This window comes from Mus caroli, unplaced genomic scaffold, assembly GCF_978045245.1.
Source record: "Mus caroli unplaced genomic scaffold, Mus_caroli_1 scaffold_8, whole genome shotgun sequence".
NCBI classification, from domain to species: domain Eukaryota; kingdom Metazoa; phylum Chordata; class Mammalia; order Rodentia; family Muridae; genus Mus; species Mus caroli.
This window is the reverse complement of record NW_028227263.1, coordinates 80569575-80597194: the sequence shown is the minus strand read 5'-3', so window position 1 is coordinate 80597194 and position 27620 is coordinate 80569575. Positions and strand designations below refer to the sequence as shown.

General features: G+C 44.2%; 1 protein-coding gene across 1 annotated transcript in view; it reads right to left on the bottom strand.

Moving 5' to 3' along the window:
* The window catches only part of Lrrk1 (leucine rich repeat kinase 1), a 128977-nt gene that overhangs the window by 80535 nt on the left and 20822 nt on the right, over window positions 1–27620 (bottom strand). The window contains exon 3 of the mRNA XM_021167567.3: window positions 2603–2766. Within this exon, the coding sequence (XP_021023226.1) occupies window positions 2603–2766 (164 nt within the window). The remainder of the gene's footprint in view (window positions 1–2602; window positions 2767–27620) is intronic.

The following is a 27620-nucleotide window of genomic DNA, read 5'->3' as shown; positions in this document are numbered from 1 at the left end:
GTCTGAGTGCTGATTAGCGTCCCAGCGCCCAGCAGACTTCTTGGATGACTGGGACAACTTTTACAGCCTGGCTGGGTTAGAGCCTCCCTACCTGGCCTTGGCAGGAGTGTGGTGGGGAAGGGCTGCAGGCACTGCTATGGTGTGGCTGGGCGTTGCCTATAGACTCTGTCTTTTCATGCTGCCCTTGCCTGGTGCTCTGCCTTTCCTTAGAGCTTCTTTGTCTATGTCCATTTGTTTCTGAGTTGCCAGCTTCTTGTTGTTCTATCAGGGATGCAACGAAGGTGAGAGGGACCCCCCCAGAGATGCAACACTCCAACCCCCAGCTCTGACCGCACTAGCAGGTCTTTTCTCTCTCACTTGAAAATGTCCATTGCAGTGTATGCAGCATTGCTGTGTACGGAATGTGCAGGGTTCTCAGCTGCACAGAGAGAGGAATGCTGAGAAGCACACCAGTTACACCAGTTCTAGCTTCTCTTTAGTTTTAAAAAACATGCCTAATTGTTTTTAATTTTTATATGCACTAGTGTTTTGCCTGCCTGCATGACTTTCTTCTGCATGCCTGCATCCATTCCTCCTTCTTAATAGAAGTTACCGGCTTATTTACTGAAACTATATTGGAGAGCTTTTCAAATTGTGTTGAGCTGTTATCTGACACTTTGGGAATTCTTCATAGCATCCTACGGCCAGGGAACACTGGGGATTACATCACCTTGTGGACCCAACAGTTGGGCCATCTCGCACACATAGGTGTGGCCCCGAGAATTCATAACCAGAGCAATATCAAATGTCCTCTTCATGGTGCACATTGTCTCCCAATCTCTGACTTTTCTGAGAATTGGCTAGAGGTTTAAAAATGGAATCATTTCTAACATTCAATTAAATGTAGACAGATTAAGCCTAGGCTAACCAAAGTAATGCAAACAAAGTATTGATGAAGGGTTTCCATGGTAACATTCCATTCTTATTCCCCTTGCGCTGTTGGCAGGAGGGTAATTTTGGGTTTGCTTTTTACCCAATGGTTTGGCATACGTCATAAAACTTTAAATACCATGTATGAAAGTGTCAAAACGAGACTCACTGTTTTATACTAATGTGCTAACAAAAGCGTACGTACCTATACTCTCCATTTGGGACACCCACGCATGCTAAGAAAATAGCCTTACAATAAGAAAACAAATAGGCAAAAAAATTCTGTACATTACTGGTAAGAAATTTGAAATAAGCCAAATTTCCAATCAAGAGGAGTGGATTGAATTTAAGTTATGTCCTCTCTATTACAGGGAATATTATGCAGCCATCAATGGCAATGCCTGCAATGAATTTACAGTCCTGCAGAAAATCTTGCATATAATAGAAGCAAACAGGAAGTATATGCAAAACAATGATCTGTATTTATAGTATCTACATAATTCATCATATATTATCAGAAGTGCAACACTCCACCTGAGCAGCAGGCTAGAAGAAAACGTATCAAGTCAAGGGAGAGGCAGTGTTTGGGCACACTAGGGACAGGCTTAGCTTTGTTTTTTTTTTTTTTTTTTTTTTCCCTTTACTAACAGATTTTTCTAAAAAAATCTCTGAGCACATGCTGTTGTTATATAATGGAAGAAAGTATGAAATCAGTAGATACAGTCTGCATTCACAACCCTGCAAGGCCCAACACGGAAGGCGATAGTGCCGTGCCACTGAAGAAACCCCTGGAAAGGACCACTCTCCACATGCCCAAGTGCAAATCGAGGTGTTTCCAAACAGATGCTGGAGTCCCGTGAAGACTCTGGCAGTGCGAAGATGACCCACAAGCTGGGGATGTGGTTCAGCCAGTCCAGGCATCCTCCTTCATCCCCAGCATCTTAAGCCTGGCAGGGAGGGACATGCCTGCAACCCCTATCGCAGAGATGGAGGCAGGAGAATCAGAAGTTTAGGGTCAACCTTGACTGCATAGTGAGTTAGCAGACAGCCTGGGATCCATGAGACTTTACCCTCCCTGCCCCTTATTGCTAAAGGGTAGACTTTATTCCTACTTTCCAGTAGAGGGATAGCTCAGTGGGTAAAAGCGGGGGTGGGGTGCTCAGTGGATAAAGCGCTTGCTGTGTAAACATGAAGACCTGGGTTCGGATACCCAATAACCATGCAAAACCCAGATTCATTGGTGCATGCCTATAACCTCAGTTGTTCTAGAGGTGTGGACCCAGGAAGATCCTTGGGGTTTTGCTGACCAGCCTAGTGTGGCTGAGCTGATAAGCTCTGGGTTTAGTGAGTGACCCTGTACCAAAAAATATGGTGGAGGGGCTGGAGAGACAGCTCAATGGTTAAAAGCACTGGTGGCCATTGCGGAGGATCTGAGTTTAGTTGGTTCTCAACACCCACATCAAGGCTCACAACTGTCCATAATTCTAGGTGATCTCACGCCCTCTTCTGGCTACCTTCGGTACTACATGCCCATGGAAGTGCTTACTTTGCAGGCAAAATACATAAAGTATGCATACACAGTGTCTGTCTGTCTGTCTGTCTCTCACTCACACACACACAGACACAGACACAGACACACACACACACACACACACACAGAGAACAGCAACTCTAGGGCAGTGGCACACCCTACCTTCTCCTGTGAGGATTCGCTCTCTTCACAAACCCCTCTAAGTAGGTCTCGGGCTCGGGAGAGGTTCCTCTGCTTGTATGCGGTGTGGATTTCTTCCATGCTGGGGCACTGCACCGTGGAGCTGCCACCTGGTAAAGACAGTTTGCTGCCCATGTCTTCGGCACCTGCGTGGGAGGACATGTACACATGGTATCACTGTGGCTGGTGACCTCTGGGTAGTCACTGGAGGTGACAGTGGAGGTGTGTATTACCCATGACACCACAGGGCTGGGGGTTAGGAAGAGAATCCTGAAAAGCTCTTGTCAGCAGGCTCCTATATCTCTGGGGACCCCCAGTCATTCTGGAAGGCATTTACTGGGACAGTGCGAAGTTTAGCACAGCTGCTTGGGAGGAGAGGCCAGACATGCAGAGGACTCGGTGCCTGGGTCCTTATGGAGCAGCTGGACACAGCTGAGCACTGCACTGGGTGGAAAGATACGGGTGAAGGACATCACCGTTCCCCATTAGTGTCCCGCTCCAGAACAAGGTTGATATTAGAGGTCTGTAAGTGCACGCCCAGATGCTGACAAACAGGCTTCGGAAGTCCCCTAAATGTTTTAAAGTTCTTCCCAAAACTCTCTCTGAAGCATGTGTATATTTCTCTGGAAGGAAAAGTGAAAGCATTCTTTCTACAGATGTTACAGGAAAGGCTGTGGCCGACGAGAAGCTAAGTCCTGAACTATGTTAAAGGGCAGGAGCTGTGGTGAGAATTCTATGATTCATGGCTAAGATTCACAGGGGAAGAGGGACCCTGGGATAAGAGGCAGAGCTGGTGGCCCACCACCTGCATCTCTCTAAAGGGATGATGTAATGCTTTTTTTTTTTTTTTTTTTTTTGGTATATTGTTAAATAGACACTGAGCAGGGTGGCCCTAAAACACAGACATCACAAAAGTGAGCCACATTAAGAGCAGCTACCATCTGGAGAATGCTTTTGAAGTGTAATTTCTTTGCAATAGCAAGGTTATAGTTTGGACCTTAGCTATTCCTCAGAAGCCCATGACTTAAAGGCTCTCTCTGCAAAGTGGCAATCCTGGCAGCTGGAAGAGCCACTAGCATATGAGCCTACTGGGAAATCATCACATAACTGGGGGCATAGCCTTGGGGACCCAGGGCCCTTGGTCGCTCCTCATTCCCTCTCTGCTCCCTCACAATCCATGAGTTGAATACTTTAGGATGCTCACAGATTCAAAGCAGTGGAGTGAATGTGTCAGGAACCAAAATAACCTTTTTCTCTTTAAAGTTAGTTAGATTGGGTATTTTGTTATAGTGAGGGAAAACCGGCTACCCAACAAAACACAAAAGTCACATGCTTAGAAATAAAATTCACAAAAAGATGAGTAAGACCTGAACTCTAGAAAAAGCCCTGCCAAGAAAATTGAGATCTGTGTAGCCAGAAAGACCTCAGATGCTCATGGATTAGAGACCAAATACTGTGAAGATGCCAACTGCCCTGGCTTTCTGCACAGAGTCAGTTTCAGTTCAACTATAATCCCATTTGGACATTTTCCCCCTCATAAAGTTATATCAGATTCTCAAATTTGTATGGAAGCCTTGAAGAACCTAGAATAGTCAAAGCAATCTGGGAAAAGATCTATATTTCCTGATTTCCAAACTTACCGTAAGGCTCCCATAAGCAGGCGATATGATACTAGGACAGACAAATATCCCCATAGGACATAACTGAGTGAATAAACAAAACCTGGGGCTGGGGAGATGGCTCAGATTTCCTCCTCAAAAGCATGAGAACCCGAGTTCAGATCCAAGTAAAACCCAGGAGCTGTGGGCCCTGTCTGTCACTCCCAAGGGTTAGAGGATGTGGAGAGAGCTCCCTGCAGCCAGCTTGGCTGAATTCATGAGATCTGAGTCCCGTGAGAGAGGCCTTCCTTAACAAGTAACATGGACAGGCCTGGGAGAGGCTCAGTGGGCAAAGTGCTTGCTGGGCAAGCTTGGGGATCAGAGTTTGGATCCCCGTAAGGTGAGTGTGGCGGCCTGCCTGGAATTTCAGGCTTAGGAAGGCAGAGATCGGATCCCCAGAGCCAGCGAGACCAGTGAGAAGCTCTGGGTTCGACTGAGACTCCGATGCAATGGATAATGTGGAAAAGCAATCAAGGGAGATTCCCAGCATCCACTGCAGGCCTCCACACGTGAACACACACACACACACACACACACACACACACACAGAGGCATACAAGCACACATCACACCTACGCAAACACATGCATACAACACAGACACACACACATACAAACACATACCCCCACACAAGCACACCCATGCACACCCATGCAGAAATGAACACATACATATAGCAGATACACCAAAACTCATATTTGTCCATCTAATGAACTTTCGACAAAGATACCAAAATACAATGGGGAAAAAGAGTTTTCAATAGATGGTGCCAACATAACCGTTGTCCTCATTGCTGGGTCTGGAGCGGTGACTGAGCAGAGCCGTTAAGAGCATTGGCTGCTCTTTCAGAGGAGCTAGATTTCAGTTCTCAGAGCCCACACTGCAGTGTACATCTGCCTGTAATTTCAGTTCCAGGGGATCTGACTCTCTCTACGGGATCCTGAAGGCATTGCACACCCATTTTTCATACATACATGCAGGCCACACTACTCACATACATAAAATAAAATTAAATCTAAGAGATGCTTGCCTCTTATAGTACACAGAAGGTAACCTGAGATGGATCATGAACCTAAAACATGAAGGCTAAAACTATTAAGGTCTAAAGGCTTCAGAGAAAACAAGGTTTCTTAATGGTGCTGTGGTTTGACAGGGCCTGAGTGTCTCTCGGGTCCGATGGGATTTAAGGATTGGTGGCAAGACAGCACTACTGGAAGGTGCTTTACGGGGCAAAGGCTCTTGGAGGGGGTCTAGGTGGTGAAGGCTGAGGAAGCTCTCACTGGCTAGCTGTGATCACCTGCCGGCCCCTGCACATACAGGGCTGCCTGGCATTGAACACAAGGTCCCCACCTCCGCCGAGCAGGTGTGGGCTCACTCAGGTTCTGAGCCTCCAGAACTGTGACCTACACAAAAGTTTTTTGTCAAGTACCATGTACCCATTCTTTGTTATGGTGGAGAAAAGATGGCCAGAGGGCCCCAGAAAACATAAAAGAAAACTGCGAAATTACACTTGACTAAAGAGCTGGGGAAGCAATGAAATGTTGCTAAATTAGACTATGTTAGAGTTTAACATTACAAAAGCTCATCAAAAGGCCTCCTTCAAAGAAACAGGGGCCTTCTAGTCTGGAATACACGCAATGTTGTAAAACATATCTGAAAAGAAATGGTACACAGAGGACCATAAAGAATGTTTTAAAAAGACCTATAATGCAATAACAAAAAGATAAACAACACAATTTTAAAGATCTGAACACTGGGAGACAAAGAACTCAGTACCGTTGCCCATCAGGGAGACACGAAAGCCACACAACACCCACTACACTCCCACCAGAGCCCATTCGCAGCCAGAATGCTCAGGCCGGATGGACAAGAATGTAAAATGTAGAGTTAAATTACAGACAGTCCCGTGGCTTCTTTCACAAGGGAATACACACTGACCTGTGACCCACTAGTGCTGATCTTAGACTTTTACCCAGAAGGAGTCCCCAGAAGTTATCCAAAACTGCTCTTAAAAGTGGTAGCCACGATATCTCCGAGCTTCAAGTAGCCCGGGTGTCCATCCATAGGAGGATGGATAAGCAGACTGTGGACATAACTACTCAACAATAAAAAGGAATGAACTATTGATCATCCTGATGGCTGATAAGAATCTCAAAACCAAAATGCTGAGAAGATAAAACCTTGTACAGAGTGGTACTATTTCTTGGTGGGGCGGAGGGCGGGGCATGAAGACATCACTTGTGCTGATGGCTCCAGATCCTGATGGAGTTTGCATGACACGGATGCTGTATTCGATAAAATGTATCAAAAGCCAATTTAAAATATGTGCACCACACTTTGGAGACGTTTTCTCTAAAAAGCTATCGTAAGCATCACACATACATTAGTTAAGGGTGAAAAGTAAGTTGGTAACTTACCTCAAAATCATTAGAAATGGGATGGGCCCACGTCAAAGTCTGGGTGGTAGGTATATTGTGTACCCTGGTCAATTCCTTCAGTGTAACTGCATGTTAGAATTTTTTTCCACAACAGGATGTTGGGAGAAATGAGGTTTATAGTGTCAAACCCTACATGCAGGGCCCACATGTGACATACAGTATGAACTTCCCTATCAACCCAGAAAAACCCTTTGCACAGAGCCAAGGTAAGCTGCTTACAGCCACAGTAAATACCATCCAGAGTCGTTACAACACATCCTGAACTAGGGTTTGACCCTGAAAAATCCAAGACAGGTAGATCATCACATATGGCTGAGAGTTTCCCTGAAGCATGAGATTGCTTGGTCTGAGGGGAGATCTTGGGTTCTGTGTCTGGAAGGACAAGAAAGCTCTGCATGCATACGGCTACACAATGCGAATATGGCAGCTTCTCTCTCCATCTTACAGGACAGTCTCCATTAATTATTTACAGCCTGTGATCCAGGCAGCTGAGAGCAAGCTGAGCTGGGTGGGAGAAGGGCCATTAGCAGGGGTGAGAAGGAGGCGGAGTCAACCTCCATCAGTGTGGGCACTTCATCACATCATGGCTCATCTTTCAGAATTAAACAAGCAGCCACTATCACATAATTAGCCAGTGTGCCTGCAGGTCTTTGCTTCTGCTCCTGTTAGGAGCATAAAGGCAGGTGGATCCTGAAGTGACATAAAGGAGAGCCATGGAGGTCCTACATCCATACAGGTCCCACAGTGCACGGGAAACTATAAGAGTGCTTTGATTTTTAACACCATATTTAAATAATGCAGTGTGGGGGTAGCAGGCATCATGGGATTCTAGAACTGCCCCATTTGCTTTAAATTCCTTGGATTTGGGTTTTTCAGCTTGGTCCCCCATTTCCTTAAATTTCGTAAAAAGTCCATGTGCACTGTATTCTGGGGCTCTAGTGAGCTGGGGCTCTAGTCTAATCAGGCTGTTGCATGGGTACAAATGCATGTGCACGCAGCTAACTACCAATCCAATGCAGTTTCATAGAAATGCCAAACACGAAGGCTAACACGTATTGATACTGAAAGAAAATGTGAGATTCCAACAATGACCATTAAGGGTGGGTTGGAGAGATGAACAAAGGAACTACGGAAGGTTTCTTTTCTAAGTTTCTTGTACTGGAGTAGTATGGTCGATTTGTTTTTAAATAAAAATCACACATACCCTAGGAGTAGAAAGCCAAAGAAACACCTCATGTTAAAGACAGCCTTCCATGATCAAATAGATACCTTTTTTACAGGCAAGGATTTTCATGGAATTTCTATTTTTTTTTAAAGCCCAAGATATTACAGTTCTATAATTGCGAATTGGTCACTTTGATACAAAGTTTAAAAACAATTGAGATTGTTTAGTTATTTGTACTCATCTGAATAGATAGGTGTTTATACTTATCACCTTGCTCAGAATAACCTTGTTCTTTTTACATGGTAAAAGACTTATCAATGTATTCTTCCTATACAATTGAAAGTATTCATCATGACACATGTATGTCTCAAGTAGGAAGAGCTAATATGAAAACAGAATATTGAATAGCTTAGTTTCAGATATTAAATATCCTTCTCATCGTCTTTATTATGTCCTTATTTTCCTAAATAGCAACAGCCTTTTCCAATATACATAACTACAAACAAGTGTGTCATATGCTTTTAATACAAAGTAAGACACCTGTCCAGGTGCGCAGAGGCAGAGAAGGGCGCGATCCTACAGCATCTTCTAAAATAGATTTGGCTTCTAAAAGGGCTGCCTGTCAGATTTTAGCAAAGAGTCGATCAGAAAGAGGGAATAGAAATGCGGTGTCTGGCAAGGGTCATAGACACAGCCCACGTGGAGTTCTCCAGGAACATGAAAAGAAGCATTTAAAGTGAGCTCGGAGCTCATGAGTGCAGTGCTCCTGTTTGATGGCAAATGCGAGTAGCAGCCATATCCTGGATACTCCAGACATGGGTGGTAAATTCAAGTTCATTGTGGGAATAAATATTAGTTAAAAGAAGTGAAACGATTCTGAAACCCATAGAAGGAGAACCTCATTTTTGTTGGATTCTTGCTTTCAACCCAGCATTCTGTTTATACTGCCGGGCTCACACAGCGTACCACAGTATCAGCCCCATCTACGGGAAATGAGTTTGTTGGCAATAACTCCATCCCTAGGACTTACATAATTCTTGTTCTAGAACAACAAATTATTCTGACTACAGACACACTAGCAGAAAGGATTCTCATCTGTTGGTGATTTATAGCGACAGAATCCCACAGATGTTACAGAGCGAAGCTGTTGGGACCCTGTCACTTATCCTAGGAACTCACAGACACAGCCATACCACAGGACAGCCTCATTTGTCTCTGTCCTGGAGGATGTTCTGTCTCAAAGAAATTCTAGATCAGGGTTTGTCATTTCTCCCAACACAATAACCAAAAACATATTCTCTACTGCTTTATCCTACCAATCGAGGGCAATGGAGAAATTATACAGAAAATGGATTTAATTCTGAGATCTAATTTTGACTGCATGTGCATAGCATGTGTGTGTGTGTGTGTGTGTATGCATGTGTGCGTGCATGTGTGCGTGTGATAGTTCTCTCATTAGTATTGAAATAAATGTATATGATGGGAGGCAAAGGCTATTTGTCCATTTAAAGTGTATGGTGTCTTTATATTTGAGAGGCACGTTTCTGGCACTCAGAAAAGGCACTGTCATTTTATTGGCACACCCATGACATTGCTGATTACACTCACTTCCATCAACAGAACAGCAGAAGGGTCAACCGACCCAGCAGCCCTCAGCTCACTGCAGAACAAAGGCAAGCACACTACAGGATGCTATGCTACCAACCTGGTCAGAGTTGTTTAATGACCTTCCTCCACCGAGTCCCCATGTAGCCACAGCACCAGGAAGGAAGGCTGGGCCTCCTCAGAGGTGACACCCTGTTTGCACTTCAGCGCTCGCCTTGGTGACCCTGGCTTTGGTAGCCGGCAGAGAGGAATATGCTTCTCTCTTCCCCAGACACCAGTGGAAGGTTTTAGCTTCAGCTGCAGTTTTTACCTCTGGGTCGCATTACGGTGAAATCCAAGCCTTTATTTCTTTGGGGGAAGAGGCAGAAGATACAGGGTGCCAGGGGAGGGAGGTGACCCTCTAAGGCAATTCCTCCTGGCTCCAGATGGCTAATACTCAGCTCCGTCCTGCCTGCTAGCTGCTGCACCAGCACCAGTATCAGCAAAGAGAGCAAAGCAGGGGCCGGGCTGGGAGCTGGGGACCAGCTGGAATCCTGAGGTGAGTGAGTTTCATTCCAGCAAAGCTCCCAGGTAGACTTAGAACTCCATGGCTCATCTCACCTAATCTTTGGAAATTTTTATTAGTAAAAGACAGATGGGGGGTGTCATATATGCAGATTTCTCCATGGGAGAAATCACATAAAGAACCTATTTTCTTTATTTAAAACAACAACACAATCAGCATAGGTAAAAATCACTCACTATATAAGCCTGATGAGCTGAATTTAAACCCTCAGAAGGCATGTAAAACCCAGAGGTGGTAGCACAGGCACCTGAGAAGATAGCATGCACCTGGAATGGCAGCATTCCCCTCTCAGTGATGGCAGAGAGGCCAGGCTAACACACTGCTGAAGAGATTCTGTCTCAAAAGAGGTAGAAAGATGAGGAGTAAAGTCAGAGGTTGTCCTCTAACCTCTACCTGTGTACCACCGCAGGCACAGGTCTGCAGCCTCATACGATTAAACACACACACACACACACACACACACACTCGCATGCATGCACACTGGAACCAATCCTAAAATATCACATTATGTCCACATCCATATGATACAGTAAAAACTGGAAAGACATAAAATTCACAGCTGGGAGAGTATGGTGAAATCAGCGCATCTATGGTACAATGGCCATTTCTGGAGATCTTATAAATGTTATGACTATTTATAAAGTAGGAAGAAAATATCATGTAGCCAGCCCCAATCATGTACCTGTGGTTTTCTTTTAGGAGTTAACCTGTAGAATAACATACCACAAACAAAAACTACAAATGTTACTTCCTGCAGAGCTCTTGTGCCAGCCAGTGAAGTGCTTGCCAGCCAGGGAGATGGCAACATCAGGGAAGTAGACACTTGGGACTCTCCCGTAGGACAGGGGCTTGGCTTATGTCACTGAATATAATACCCACAACCCTGTTCTGAGGAGTCCTGGCTGCTGTGTACAAATGAGGGAGGCCAGGGAGACAGCTTAAAGTTCGCAAAATTCCACAGGATCAGGGCAAGAAGAGAAACGGTGCTTTCTGACTTTAGAGAGCATAGAGTGTCCATGTCTTTGCTTTATACTATAGGATCTCCTGGGACTTCCAAATGAGACGTCGTGAGTCTCTAAAATGCATCAAGTACATACAGCATTGTGCACATAGAGCATTGTGCCCATACAGTATTGTACACATGGAGCATTGTGCACATAGAGCACTGTGCACATAGATCATTGTGCACACAGAAAATTGTGCACACAAAGCATTATGCACACAGGACATTGTGCACATACAGCATTGTACACATAGAGCATTGTACACATTTATATTGTGTAAAGTATAAAGGTGGTTAATTTAAATAGTCTCATCTATCTATCTATCTATCTATCTATCTATCTATCTATCTATCTATCTATTCATCCATCTACCTCCTTACTCACGCCTTTCTCCCAACACCCACGCAAGGCTATGCATCTCATTACCACCTACCATGAGGTGACCAGGGTTGGGGTGGGTCAGAAAGCTGGCTTTACCCAGCTCTGCATAGCACAGCTAATATCTGGACCCTGGCCATCATAACACAACCTTCTGCCCTCTAGGCTACGCATCCTCAGGCAAACATTAGATTCGTATTCAATGTAAGATATGTCATGGTGTGCATGGTAAGAACATGGTAAGAACATGGTAAGAACATGGTAAGAACCAAGAGGTAAGTCATCCTGACCCCCCGGATGGAAAAGCCAAAGCAGAAATGGAAGGAGTTGTCCTTCAGCTCCTGCAGTGGCAGGAGAGAGAGAAAGAGAGAGAGAGAGAGAGAGAGAGAGAGAGAGAGAGAGAGAGAGAGAGAGAGAGAGAGAGAGAGAGAGAAGATGATGGCTTCTCTCTTAAATTTAGATCCTTCTCCAAAAACTCACTTACCCACGGCTCCTTCACTCTACAGACACTCAATACCTCCTATGTGCTGATCCTAGACCTGGAGCCTGCTGAGACAGCTTAAGTCAGTGCTGCATTTTTTCCCCTGGAGTTTACTTTTAAACATGTGCAGCAGAAACCATACCCTCTGCACAACTAGAGGATGTTTGAAGGACGTAGGATGGTGAACAGACAAGAGCTGATTTATAAAAGAGGGAACCATTGGTCTGAGAGAGAGAAAAACCCAGAGAAAAGACAATACCTTTAACTCCATACCTACTGCACAAGATGAAGATATAAAAGTTAAAAAAATAGTTCCACCTTTGAGGTGGTTAAAATTATAAATGCCAGGAGATTAGAACATCCTTTGACACCACAATCCTGTTTGCTTGGAACCGTCTCTAAGGGAACAATCCACATATTTAAGATCTCTATGCAAGACTGATGGTGTGGTTCAGTGGTGTGGCGTGCTTTGCATGTGTAAGGCCATGGGTTTGATGCCTAGACTTAGAAAAAGAAACTAAATAAAATGGGCTCAGGGAGAAGAGCTCATGTGCTCTTCAAGCAGGAGGACTTGAGTTCAAATTGCCAGCACCCACTGAAAAAAAATCCAGGCATGCAGCTGATGAGATGTCTCGGTGGTGCAGAGCACTGGCTGTTCTTCCAGAGGATCTGAGTTCGATTCTCAGCACCCACATGGGAACACAAGAAGCTATAACTCTAGTTCCAGGGTATCTGACACCGTCTTCTGGCTCCCAAGGGTACCAGGCATACATGTGGTACACAAACACGTGTTCAGGAAAAACACAAATAAAATAAAATAGGATAGGATAGGATAGGATAGGATAGGATAGGATAGGATAGGATGGAATAGAATAGAATAGAATAGAATAGAATAGAATAGAATAGAATAGAATAGAATAGAATAGAATAGAATAGAATAGAATAGAATAGAATAAAGAAAGTCAGGCTGTGAGTGCCTGTAACCCAGCTCAGTGCCAGCTAGCGGAAGCAGCAAGCTTCGGCTTAGAGAAACCCTGTCTCAGGGCAGCAAGGTGGAGAATCTGCATGCTCCTGTTCATGGGACACACACACAGACACACACACACACACACACACACATACACACACACATGTAGCATGCTCATTACTGCGTGTTCTGATGCATGTGACAACTGAAATACATGCATGTGGACATCCCACCACACAACATGCAGGGAGCAGATAAGACGACTGTTTCTCAAGGTGGGGATCCTTTTTTAGTCTATGTGCTGCCGAAGCAAGCACAAGGTGGGGATTCTTATGTGAATGAATCTCAGGTCATCTCGTAAAACTCTCTTCTCGATTTTCCAGTTATTTCTCTGTTACTACTAAAATGTCAATGTTTCTCAGAGTATGCTTTTCCAACGAGCACAGTCAGTTTCCTAACAGAAATCAACTTCACTACAGAGGTTTGCCCAAGAGAAGGAAGGAAAAAAAAAAAAACAAAACCCAAAACAAAAGGAAACACACAAGTCAAGACACCAAGGAGCTTCCTGTAACTTCTACTGAGCTGTGCACTAAGAAAACATGGAATAACAGAAGTGTAATTAAGTTTCCAGAATGGGGTTCAAGCTTCAGCTTTGCCTCTTATAGCTTCCCAGGGGTTGGCAAGCATTTAGGACCATTGAATCTCCCCCTTTTGTAGAAAGAAACCTATGAACGATTGGGCCGCGTATTCCACATCTGTCAATAAAAAGAACAGATGTGTGCACAAAGGGTCCCAGGCCCCTTCTTCCCACCCTGGTCCCAGTGAGGCAGTTGTGAGCGTTTGCATTTCCTCAATGGACCCCAGGTTTCCTTCCTTCCCTCCCCACCCTTTCCCTGCTGGCCATCATTCTCCTCTGCCCAGAACCCACCACAGATGGGAGTCCCCAAATGAACAGTTGTGGACTTTCCCTCTGGGCTTCCCTCTCCTTCCTCTATCTACATGTGACCAGATCCTGTGGGAGGGTGGGAGGGTGTCTGTCCAGCACTTCCCTGAGGTCAGGCCCCACTAAATCATGGCTACGAGTGTATAGCAATTTGCCCACCCCATACAACAGGCATCCACAAGAAGCTCCCTGAAGACTCTCTGCATGCCAGGAGGGTGGTCAGCTGGCTGTAGCCGTGGTTCTCAACCTGGGGGTCCCAACTCCTTTGGAGGAGCTGCCCAAGACCATTGGAAAAACAATATTTACATGATAATTCACAGCCGTAGCACAATTATAGTTATGAAGTAACAACAAAAATAATTTTATGGTTGATGGTTACCACAACATGAAGAACTGTATTAAAGGGTCACAGGATTAACAGGGTTGAGAACCACTGAACCCTTGTCTACCTTGATGTAATGTGGTCCAGGGACACAGGATTCTGTGAAGGGCAAGAATGATCTACTCGGGGCCTTTCTGGAATTTTCTTTCTAAGAATAGCTTCACTGCCTCCTACGCCCCCATTTCTTCTCTGTTCCCAAATCCGGCTGTTTCAGAATAGTGTACACAGGACTCACGTCAGATCAAAATTTACACAATTTCCAGGTAATGAAAACTGGGGCTTTCCAGTTCACACAAGGATCTGAAACTCAATCATATACTTAGGAATACACGGCCGGAGCCATAGAAAGCATTCCAAGGAAGGGTCACAGGATTAACAGAGCTGAGAACCACTGAACCCTTGTCTACCTTGATGTGAGAGCTCCAGAGAGGGGCAGAAGAGTGGGGTCACCAAGCCACGTACCCATCGCTCCCACCCCTCCCCCTGTCATTACCACTGTTCTGGGGTCCCTGGCATGCTCCCATTACCTCTTTTCTTCAGCGACTAGAGGGCTGGAAGAGCCTGCCTAGCCCAGAGGCTCTGTGGTCAGGGTCAAGAGCATGATGGTGTGGGCAGTGTTTAGCACAATGCCCGACTCTTGCTGGGCTCTGGAGAGACGCAAGGCCAGTGTCATTACTTAAAATTGAGTTACTTAACTTTAAGTTAGAAAATTTCCTAACTTTAAAATCTGAGGTTCTTATCATATTCTCCAGCTACCTGGGGCCAGTTGATGTCAACTCAGTGGGTAAATTGGTGGCTTTTGGTGCTTAGCTAGGAGTCAGATGTGAGTCAGGCTAAAAGATCCACAAAAAGTTCCCACCTAGCACAAGACAGTGCTAAGGAGCAGAGGCAAATGTGGACTCAGCTCCCTAAGTGGTCACTCCAGACAGGTTGGCACGAGCCACAGCACAGACAGGCACTGCCTGGCACGCTGCTAAGCTCAATAAACATTCAAGTTAGCTGGGTGTGGTGGCACACGCCTGTGATCCCAGCACCCAGGAGGCTGAGATAGAAGACTGTGACTTCAAGTCTGCTCTGGGAGGCAGTGTAAGATGCAGTCCTGCCCCCACCCATGGGAAAAAAGTCCCTGTATAGGGAAAACAACAACCACTTCCCCAAACATGCTATATGTAGAAACAAAACACCCAACTGCTAACGTTGACAGTGCTTCTCTTAAAATGCTGCTTAAGATTACTACAGAAAATCAACACTGGGAAGAAAGAGAAAGGAACCACAGAACAATAAAAAACATAACAAGATGGCAGGAGTAAACCTTTTCTTATAATATGTTTGATTATATTTTTATTTAATGTCTGCATATATGTGTATATATGTATCTGCACATCTGCATGTGTGTGTGTGTGTGTGAAGCCAGAAGGGAGCAGGTGATCCCCGGAAACAGGAGTTATAGGCAGATGTGAGCCACCAAATGGGCGTTGGGAATAGAACCCAGGTCCTTTGGAAGAGGCACAAGTGCTCACAATCACTCAACCATTTTCCCCTCTGAGACTAAATCTTTATCATCCACAGTTACTTTCAATCTAAATGTATTTACATTTCCAATCAAAAGGCAGAGACAGTCCCAAGTAGGACAAAAAAAAAAAAAAAAAAAAAAAAAATAGGAAACACTTTGCTGCCCACAGGGGACACATACAGACTGAAAGTGAAAGGACAAAGGTATTCCTTGTGAACAGGGACTAGAAGGAGACTTTTGCTGTAAGAGAGGAGGCAGAGAGTCCGGGGGTGGGGGGTGAGGGGGCGACAGCAGCTGAGCAAGGCGCATGTGCGCTCACAGAGACGGAGCAGCAAACCCAGGGCCCCGCACAGCACAGCACCACACGGGTCTGCGCCAGGTCCTCTGGGTATATATTACGGCTTCCAGTTGGTACTTTTATGGGACTCCTGGGTGTATGAACAAGGGTCTTGGACTCTCCGCTTGCCCTTGGGCCTTCTTCCTACATGTCTGTCTTAGTCAGGGTTTCTATTCCTGCACAAACATCATGACCAAGAAGCAAGTTGGGGAGGAAAGGGTTTATTCGGCTTACACTTCCATGCTGCTGTTTATCACCAAGGAAGTCAGGACTGGAACTCAAGCAGGTCAGGAAGCAGGAGCTGATGCAGAGGCCATGGAGGGATGTTCTTTACTGGCTTGCTTCCCCTGGCTTGCTCAGCCTGCTCTAATATAGAACCCAAGACTACCAGCCCAGAGATGGCACCACCCACAAGGGGCCTTTCCCCCTTGATCACTAATTGAGAAAATGCCTTACAGTTGGATCTCATGGAGGCATTTCCTCAACTGAAGCTCCTTTCTCTGTGATAACTCCGGCTGTGTCAAGTTGACACAAAACTAGCCAGTACAATGTCCAACTTGGATATGAAAGTTTTTCTCCATCTTATTGTATTTTTCATGTCATGTTTGGTTGTTATCTCATGGAAGCCTCCTGCTCTTCTCTAATGAGATGGAGAGAGAGAGAGTGGGTCTGGATGGGAGGGGGTATGGGAGAGGAACTGGGAGGAGTGAAGGGAGGGGGAACTGTAATCAGGATAGATCATATGAGAAAAGAGCCTATCTTCTATAAAGGGGGGCGGGATAAAGAACTGTACTTATATTAGACAAAGCAGAATATTAGTTAAAAACTTGTCCTAAGAAATGAAGGTCCTTATACAATGATCAAATGGTCAGTTTATTAAGAGGACTTAATAGCTATATGCCACTACACACACACACACACACACACACATACACACACACACATGCACATATGCATGGGCCTGACATTACAAGTATTAACTGAAGATAAAAATAACTAACAAAGTAACAATAGTTGCTGTCTTTGCTACCCCAGTTCTACTAATGAATGGTTCAGACAGAAAGTCAAAAAAGGAACCATGGACTTAAACAACATCAGACGGATGGAGCAAACAGGTACACTCAGAGCTGTCCATCTGACAAGAGCGTCCATGTTTTTCTCAGGTGCAGGCAGACATTATCCAGAGCAAAACATATAGTAGGCTGAAAAGAAGGCCTAATACACCCAGGAAGACCACGTATTGCAAGACAGCTCAGTGGCAGGAGCACTCTTGAAGGGGACCTGAGTTTGGTTCCCAGTACCCATGTTGGGTGGCTCACAACTGCCTGTGACTCCAAACCCTCAGGCCTCCACAGGCCCCAGATTCATGTTCACATACCTGCGCACACACACGTGCATACTTAACAGTAAAAATAAATCTTAGAAATAAGCAAGGATCAATTATGCATAAATAAGAAGTATGAGCAGACAGAAGGACACTGAAACAGTAACAACAACAACAACAACAACAACAACAATTCCCCCAGAGGAAATCCTAGGACTAGGTATCTTGAGAAGTGAATTTTACCAAGGTGGGAGAATTGGTGACAATACTTCCCAAATGGTCCCAAACATCGAAGGGAAAGGAAAAATTTCAAATTTATTTTATGATACTGACCTACCAAGATCATATAAGGACACTGTAAGAAAAAAAAAATTCCAGGAGCTCCCTGTCGGGCAGCCTCAGGCCTAGCACTGCCCTCGGCCTCTGTCAAGAATGGTGGTTAATGCTGAGACCCACGACTGGTCAAAGCTCTGAGAACAAGTAATGAGTGGTTAGCCTTAAATGACACACTCATCTCTCCCCTTCCAAGGTTCAGGGAGGATGGGGACTGGGTTAGAAAGAATGTAAGAACTGGGTAGTGGAGAGGAGGGTTGCAAAACGTCACCCTGCAGGTATGACATGGCTGTGGCACTTAGAACTCAAGAAACTGCAATTGCCTCTGCAGAATTCTGAGGCCTGGAACATTTGGTCACAGATGGGGCAGGAGCTCACAGGTGACCTTGCTCAGGAGAGCAAAGGCCAGAAGCAGGCTCTTAGAAGGGGAACTTATTGTTTCTCATGATGGTGTCACAGGTGAGTTCCTCAAAGTTCAGTGAATAGCTTCTCCCCTGTGGGGTGGCCCCAGTTAAGGCCAGTGGGTCACAAGCAACAATGCAAACAAGGGATGGAAGTGGGTTGGAACCTGGTAAGAGGAGGGGAGCTAAGGGAGGGGGAAGAGGATAAGAGAGAGAGTAACAGACGGCTAGAATATTATTAACATTTATATATAATATGTATATAATTATATGTATAATTGTCAAAGAATAAATTAATAAAAAGGGGGAAATTATAGGTCAATAAACGGGATGAATGTAGGTGCCAACATCCTCAACCAAATACTTGCAAACTAAGTTCAACAGCACATTAAAAAGATCATATGTCATGACCAAGTGAGGGTAAGATTTATCCTCGGGTGCAGGGGTGACTCAGCATATGCCAAACGATGACTGTGACCCACGTTATCAGATCATCTTGGTGGACACATCTAAGCCATCAATAGTCAATGTAGTTTCATGACAAAAGCTGTCAACAAGCTAGGTATAGAAGCAAACCTCAATACAATAAAGGCCACACATGGTAGGGCTACAGTTTTCATCATGGCGAACCAGTAAAGCCAATAAAAGATCCAGGAGTTAAAGGATATAAGATTGACATACAACAATCCCCTACATTTCTACACAGTAACGTGGAAGATCAGATAATTAATTCAAGAAACACTCTCATTTACAAAAACTACAGAAATACCCAGGAATAAATTTAACCAAGATGTTGTATGACAAAACTTTTTATGGGGAGATATAAAACAAAAATCTACTCACCCCAGAGAGGGATCCCATGACAGACTGAAGAATGGATATTACCAAAGTCCAACTTGGTGAACCATGAGTTTTATTGGGGTTATTTACAGGAATATGGGTGAAGGGTTATGGATAGGAGGAGAAATGGCTCAAAAACAGCTGCATCACCAAAGCCCACCCCAGCATGAGTGACAGCTTACAAAATCTGGAAACCTGAAGCACACTGCACAGCCTGCAGGCAGCTCAATTGTTTGGAGAGTGCCCTTTCCAGGTGCCTCAGTTGGTCTAAAAGATAGTTTCTGCTTCTTCCAGACCTCTGGTCTGGTCTCAGGGTCTTTGCAGCTCAGCTTTCTTCTATCTAAGGGAGATTCTCAGTCTTTTATTATTTATTCTGAAAGGGAGGGGCCTAGTGAATCTGATCAGTTTCAGGGACTTCCTGAAGGTATTTTGAGTTGTGTACTTTCCTGCTTAAGGATTTTCCTGCAGGATGAAATGTTTCAATCACAGAGGGAACTGTCATATAGCACAAGGAATCAAAAGATCTGCAAACTTGATGAAAGAAATCAAAGACACAAATAAATGAAATGGCATACCATATTCTTGGAGTGGGAGAATTAATATTGTAAAAATTTCTAAACTATTCAAAGTGTCTTTCAGACTCAGTGCAGCTTCTATCAAACTCCAGCAGTATTTGATACAGGAACAAAGAGTAAAGCAACAAAACAAAACAGCAGCAACAACAAAACCTCCTAAAACAAACTGGACCCACAACCCCCCCAAATAGCTTTCACGGTCTTGTGAAAGACAAAACTGAAAGTACCGTACACGCTGGTTACAAACTATACCACAAAGCTGCTGTAATCAAAACAGTATGTTCCCATCATTCACATAGACAGGCAGGTGAAACCGAGTAGAGAGCCCAGAGGAAAATCCACACATATACAACCAACTCATTTCTGACAAAGCACCCGGAGTACCCAGAGACAGAAGGATAATTCCTTTAAGAAAACATGTTGGGAAACTGAAGATCTAATTATAAAGAGAGTGAGGATGGATCCTTACGTTACACAATATCCCAAATTCAACCTGACACAGAGTAAAGACTTAAATGTCAGACCTGAAACTACCGACAGAGGCCCAGGGGAAAGCTCCTTGGCATGAGGCACAGTAGAAGCAATGTAAAAGTGTGAGCTTCAGTACAGCCATCGCCCGTGCTTCTGTTGCCTCGTCCAATCTTGTTGCAGGAAGTGTGTCATCCTTACAGGTGGACTATGAGGTTTCAAAAACCTACGTGAGACCCAGTTTTCTGTGTTTCTGGACCAAGATGTGATTCTCAGCTATTTCTCCAATACCATGCCTGCCTGATGCCATGCTCCCTGCTGCCACATTCTCTGCCACAATACTTCCTGCCGGGATGATAATGAGAGGCACCATCTCCTAATGGTTCCAGAACCTTCTAAGCAAATCTATAAACTGGGGGCCAAGTGGTTAAACAATAGTCAGCAGAGACCTTTCACATTCAAAGTACAATTATCAGTTATAAAATTATATCAGTCAATATTAGTTGAAAAAAATCTAAGGAAAGGGGAATAAAATTACACCCTCCATACGTTAGATAATAAACTTCCTTGTCTTATCAAATACCTGTAAAGCCTGGGAACATACTCAATCCATAAATATGATTGACATTTTTCTTCATAGAATGACACACATAGGTTTCCAATAGTTATTGATTCTCTCTCTCTCTCTCTGTGTGTGTGTGTGTGTGTGTGTGTGTGTATGAACTTAAAGTCCTCACTCCTGATTTCCTTTCATGTAAAAACCACAATGCCCTTTCCACATTGTTTTGCAAGTGTTCTTTCCAGATGAAGAAAGTTAGCTGTCTGCTAACGTGTAGAAGCCAGTTGGCTCTGGCAGTTTTCACCTCACACAGAAAGGTGCTGAATCTAATCAGCTCTAACTGTACAGAGTCCTTAGTTTCTCTACCATGATGCCCAGGTTTTGTGTTATGCTTTGAGAAAAAGGCATCACCTCAAAACCATTTTTATTTAGTAGCTTTCCTAGACTTTGGTTAGCTTAATTTTACACCTATTTACTTGATTCCGCTGAGACTGATTTTTCTGCAAAATTGAGGGAACAATATGGTATCCTATGCCACTACTAAACAAACCCAGCAAAGCAAAAGCAGTGCCCATCCTGATGCCTGTCTTTCTCTGATCTTTGGTGCCTGTTTTTCTCTGGTCTTTGGTGCCTGTCTTTCTCTGGTCTTTGGTGCCTGTCTTTCTCTGGTCTTTGGTGCCTGTCTTTCCCTGGTCTTTGGTGCCTGTCTTTCTCTGGTGTTTGGTGCCTGTCTTTCCCTGGTCTTTGGTGCCTGTCATTCTCTGGTCTTTGGTGCCTGTCTTTCTCTGGTCCTTCCTTTCTAGATTTTAACCCTATAAAACCATACCAGGAAGTTTGGTAAAGTAGAGCATGTTGAGACCAGGAGACTCACTCGGTGGGCACACACCTGAGGCTTAGGCTCCCTGCCAGACTCCTGGCTTGGACCACGTTCCATGCTTCTCACATAAAAGAGACATGACCACAGGTCATGTAGGCTTAAGACAGAGGTCTCCATGCTAATGAGGTACCTAGAGGTCCAAAGGGCTTAGCCAATAAGCTTTTTTCCCCAGACATTCCTCCCTGCAAAGGTATTTAATCTGAGGCCCACCCTGAGAAGCCGGGTATGGTTTTATGGATCTACTTTCTGCCATGTATTAGAACCACGGACTGCCTCTTTTCATCGGGATCTGCAGTGGGGAGCCAGGAAAAGGCCTTTGCCTACAAAGCCACTGTCTAATCTTCTATAGAAGGCTTCTCTGCACTCCCAACCACTCTTCTTCCCCATTCGGGCTAAACCCAGCCAGTGGGTCCCCACTCCGTTCTCAGCTCTTCTGTGGCTCCCAGCCATGTGTGGGTATCCAAGAGCCTGAGAACCAGGTACCCAGGCCTTGTCGCAGGCTGGCAGACCCCCAATCAGCTCCAGCTGTCCTGTGCCGCAGACTGCGCTTCCCAACCCCAGAGCAGTGTCTCAGTGCTTCCCTACAGGCCAGCACCCACCCAGGGCAACAGCATGGGACAAGCACAGTCAAACTCCCAAGCCTTCCCAAGTGTCCATGCCCTATGGCTGGAACAGAGGTGGGTCCACAACCTACACAACCTGCTTCATGGTGTCGTTGTAGCAAACTATACGGGTTCTGTCCTCTTCACCATTTGAAATTTTCTGGATATTTATTCTCATGCTTTATTTTTCTAAATAAAATTTACTATACTTTTTCATGATCCACAAAGAACACTGAACATTTCCGTTTCAGTTTCTGTGCTCTCGTGGAGTTTGACAGGGCATCCTATGTGTTAAGAAGACACACGGTCTTTCGGAGGGGTGCTTCAAAACTCATAAGAAAAGGTCAAAGGGTTCCTCGAATTGATTGGCAATGGGTATGAAGGGAGGGCTCCAGCAGGGTATATAAGCCACTCTTCCACTGCCTGACTTATCACAAGAGAAGTACACACTGAACAGAGGCTGAGTTTTGGGGCACAGCTTAGTGACAGAGCACACACTTGCTATACCACGCTCAAGGTCCGACACTGAGATAATGTTCCACACAGCAAATTGGGAAAAACCCCAAGTATGGGAACAAACACTGTTGTCTGGCCTATGGGAAATGGACAAGACCAAATATTGTTGAAGCTGGGAGGCAACAGGACACACGTTCTTGGAGGCAATTTGACAACATCTGTCTGATTTTGAGAAGCATATTTATGCCCTTTGTCACAACACTGTGGAATTTGCTGTATATATAGACTCATTAACATCTGAACAAAAAGCTCTAATTATTTCTTATAGTAAATATTAGGACTAGCCCAATGTTTACTGACAAAAGATTGCCTATATAAGATGTAGTACATCTATCCTATAGAATACTATGCAGTTGTCAAAGAGAATATCAAATATATAAATATATGAAAGAAACAGATGAAATCCAGATGAGCCTTTGTAATTAACTATATTCTGTATAAAAGAAGAGAAATAAGAGAAAAAAGAGAAGAGAATCTACGTTTGTTTAACTTGTCTGCCTAAAAATAAATTCTGGAAGAAGGAAAACTAAGAATTAAAGACTTATCCCTAAGATATTGGAATCATGTGATCATATTACATATTCAAACAAGTAAGTTTTGAAGTATTGTCAGGCAGTGTCTAGTGGTGCTTTGTTCAGTGATGGCCAACATTGACAATGGTGGGCCATGAGATGATGATGATGTAGCTGAAGAATCCTTATGGAGCTGTGTTGACACTGATGGTAACAGGCTGCTCATGTGTCTGTGATGATGCAGGTAGGGATGAATCTCCTGCAAAGCACAGCACCACATCACGCCCGGTGACGGGAAAGATGAGTTGCTGCTTCATATACTTACGGCACTGTCTGGTACGTCCTTACAGTATGCTCACAGCTACACAAAACCTGTATAAACAGCAGCAGCCCTGTAGGCCTCACGTTTATTGTGTCTCTTGGCCATATCGTTTTCTTTCTTCATTAATCTTTCATTATTTAGTGTGGCTCTAGGAACAACATGCTATACCATAAATGTGAGTGCACACGCACACACACAAACACATATACATATACACATACACACATATGTGTATATGTATGTGTGGAATATATATATATATATATATATAGTATATATGATATATACTATATATAATATATATAAACATAAATTTTAATTTATCTAGATGCTACCCTCTCTGGTCGAGTCAGCTGGCCGAAAGGCTTAAAAGTCACTCATGAGGCAAAAGAGTTTCAAGGAAGCTCTCCTCCTGGAGTCTAGCATTCCCTACCCATACATTAATTTTCCATTCCCGCGTTAGTCTAGTGTATGGATCCACGTGCTCTCTTTCAGTATTTTCCTATTATAAGTGCTTTTTAAGATTTAATTCTGACATAGCTAAAGCCGTCCGCCAGTGTTCCAACAATCCTAGTTCGTCCTTAGCAAGACCTTGGGCTTGGAATTCAGTACTGCCCCTGGTATTACACTATCTCTTTGAGTAAAAGTTAGGTCACTGCCCTTCACAGGAATTTACCATCACTAAGGAAGAAGGAAGTTTCAGACCAAAGGAGAAACCAGAATAGATACTTAGAACTGTAGTAGAGTTACACCCATACACACGTATTTACAATGGCCTAAGGGGAAGGTGGACTATACAAGAGACTAAAATAGAAACTATGGCAAGGACGCGAAGCCCTTGACCCTGGCTTCTAAGATTAGTGAATCTTAGGTGGAGCCCTTGTTGATCCCAGCTGTTATCAATGAATTCTATCCCAGGTGGTTCCCGTTAGACCTTTTGTGTTTGCATTCCTCTGTTTTATGTAAGATTCCAGTTACCTCAATTGTACCTTGCGAATATGTCACCCAACTTCCTTATTGTCCTCTGCATAAAAAGTCTGATTCTAGATTCGAAAATTACTCTCAGATTCCACACGAACTCTCCTGTGCGTGTCTGTTTGTCGCTCATCCACGCTTTGCCCACCCGTGTCAAGAGACCCCGTTCCATGCAGACACAGGGACCCAGAGGGTCTGCGGCAGTTGGTGCCCGAACAGGGACCCCAGAGTGGGTTAGTCTTTTTTTCTTTTTTCTTTTTCTTCTTTATTTTCTCAGGCAAAGCCAGGATCTCATCATGACCGTGCTGCAGACGGGCTGATTCGTAGATCAGTTAAAGGACGAGTAAGTTTTTATCATGGGGCAGTCAGAATCTAAAGGGAAGGGGTTGTTTCTCTTGGTCTTCAAGCACATGTTGTCTGGAAGAGACCTAAAGGTCTCGGATAAATCTTTACAAGAATTTTATGATTTCGTACAAAAAATCAGTCCCTGGTTTCCAGAGGAGGGAAGCTTAACATTAGAAGATTGGAAGCGAGTAGGTAAGGATATGAGAAAGTTCCATAAGGAAAATCCATCTAGGGATATCCCCACCAATGCCCTTATTCTGTGGCAACAAATGAGGGATCTTTTGACTGAGAAAACAGATTTAGAATTCCTTGCAGAGGAAGCTCCTTCAGAGCCCTCTGATGATCAGAAGAGGGAACCGTCTGCTAGTAATAAGAAATTGAACCATACAGGCAAGAAAGGGAGAAAGCTAGAGGAAAGTGAATCAGAGACTACTGACAATGAAGGTGATATTACTGAGGGAATGAGAAAGTGTGAATTTAAGGGAAGAAGAGATCGTTTTCGCAGCTACCAAGACAACAGTGAGGAGGAGTCTTTACTAGGAGATCTCACACTCACTTACCCGGTAATTTGCGAAGAAGGGAGTGAGCCACGATGGGAATCTTTGCCGTCAAAAACTCTTAAGGAATTACAGTCAGCAGTAAAAACGCTGGGCCCTACTGTACCTTATACTTTACAGATTCTGGATGCAGTAGCAAGCCAGTGGCTGACCCCTTGTGATTGGCACCAAACAGCAAAGGCTACTCTCGCTCCCAGAAATTTCATTCTCTGGAGAACAGAGTATGAAGAGAGGGCCAGAAAGTTAGCTCAGGAAAGATCTACATCGAAAAATGGAGCTAAACCCACGGTGCCTATGCTTCTTGGGAAGAAGGACTATGCTAAACGTGCAGTACAGCTGAAAATCCCAAAGGCAGTGTTGGAGAAAATTAATCAGATAGCTGTATCCAGCTGGCAGAGTTTACCTCCACCTGGGGCTAAGTCCACAGTCCTTTCAGGAATTAGGCAAAAGCATGATGAGTCTTATGAAGGTTTTGTGGCTAGACTAGAAGAAGCAGTTTCTAGGATGCTTCCCCCCTCGGAAGGAACTGATATATTAATAAAATAATTGGCAGACCTTTTGTGTTTGCATTCCTCTGTTTTATGTAAGATTCCAGTTACCTCAATTGTACCTTGCGAATATGTCACCTAACTTCCTTATTGTCCTCTGCATAAAAAGTCTGATTCTAGATTCAAAAATTACTCTCAGATTCCACACGAACTCTCCTGTACGTGTCTGTTTGTCGCTCATCCACGCTTTGCCCACCCGCGTCAGGAGACCCCGTTCCATGCAGACACAGGGACCCAGAGGGTCTGCGGCATCTAGACAAAATATAACTCTCTATATATCTATATGTTTGCTCTCTCTCTATATATATGTATGTATGCTCTCTATATGCATGCTCTCTTAAATATATGTGTATATATATATGTGTGTGTGTGTGTGTGTATGCTCTTTCTCTCTCTCTATGCATGCTCCCTCTCTCTCTTTGTATGTATGTATGTATGTATGTATGTATGTATACACGGAGAGAGATACCACCAATCTATGTATGTATTCAGCTACAGCATGTGTGTATGTTCACACAGGAACAAAATTGCCTAGCAGGCATTTCTCAGATATGTGGCAGTCCTGAGGAAATCCAGACCATGTTGTCAAGGAAAAACGCGAGATCATGTGCTTTCTTCTGTCCATATCTTCGGAGATCCACACCCTCAAGTTCAAATAACAAGTCCAGCTGACTTTCACCACCATGATTTTGGTCATCCACCTTCCTAAGCCAAAAGCAAGGATGCAGCACAGGTCAACATTGGGGCTTTAGGGTGTGGCTGCCTGAGATGGACCAACCCTGGCCTGTGGTTGTCATAGCAGTTTTCTTTCCAGTACATACTTACTTTCCTAGAGTAAATGCTGGGTGGATAGCAGTAATGTGCATTCTGTCTGTCTGTCTCTTTGTCTCTGTCTCTATGTGTCTGTTTCTCACTGTGTCTCTGTCTTTCTGTCTCTCTGTATCTCTTTCTGTCTCTCTATGTATCTCTGATTCTATATATCTGTGCCTCTGTCTCTCTATCTCTTTGTGTATGTCTCTGTCTCTTTCTGTCTCTCTCTCTCTGTCTCTTTGTCTCTCTGTATGTCTATGTCTTTCTGTTTCTCTGTCTCCCTCTTTCTTTCGCGCTCTCTATTTCTCTGTCTCTCTCTCTCTATTTCTCTCTCTCTATTTCTCTCTCTCTATTTCTCTCTCTCTATTTCTCTCTCTCTCTCTCTAATTATTAAACTGAAGCACACTCCAAGATTCCTCAGTTACCACAAATATCCCAAGAATGCCCCAGCTCTGCTCTCAAGGCCTGAAGCCGGCTCCCCTGACTCATATCCTCCCTTCTGGATCTTTCTATGACTTGTATCCAGGGTGAACAGCCTGAGGCTGCATATTTGAGACAACATCCCTTGCAAACAAATGAAGGCAAAAAAGGCCAAGGAGGGAGAGAAATGGTGCTTCTTTCTCGCTAGGAATTTGTTTAAGGAATAAAAAACAAACGAGAGAAAGGAACCTTAGATCCAATAGAAAAAGAAGCTTCAGAGAGCTTGTCTTGGCGTCTTCTTAAAGCCGCCACATATTTAATTAAATTTGTAGAAATTATTATGGCGAAGTTGTTATTTTTCAGAGGCTTTAGAGATGAGAGAATGCATGCTCTATTTTATGGGGTGGCAAACTTCAAGTGAAAAAGATTAGTGTTAGTAATCTGCTCGTTACTGTTATCTTGGATAGATGAGGTGGTTCATGCCTTTAATTACAGCACTGGGAAGCCAGAGGCAGGCAGAGCTCTGTGAGTTGCAAGCCTGGTCTACAGAGTGAATTCTAGGATAGCCAGGGCTACATAA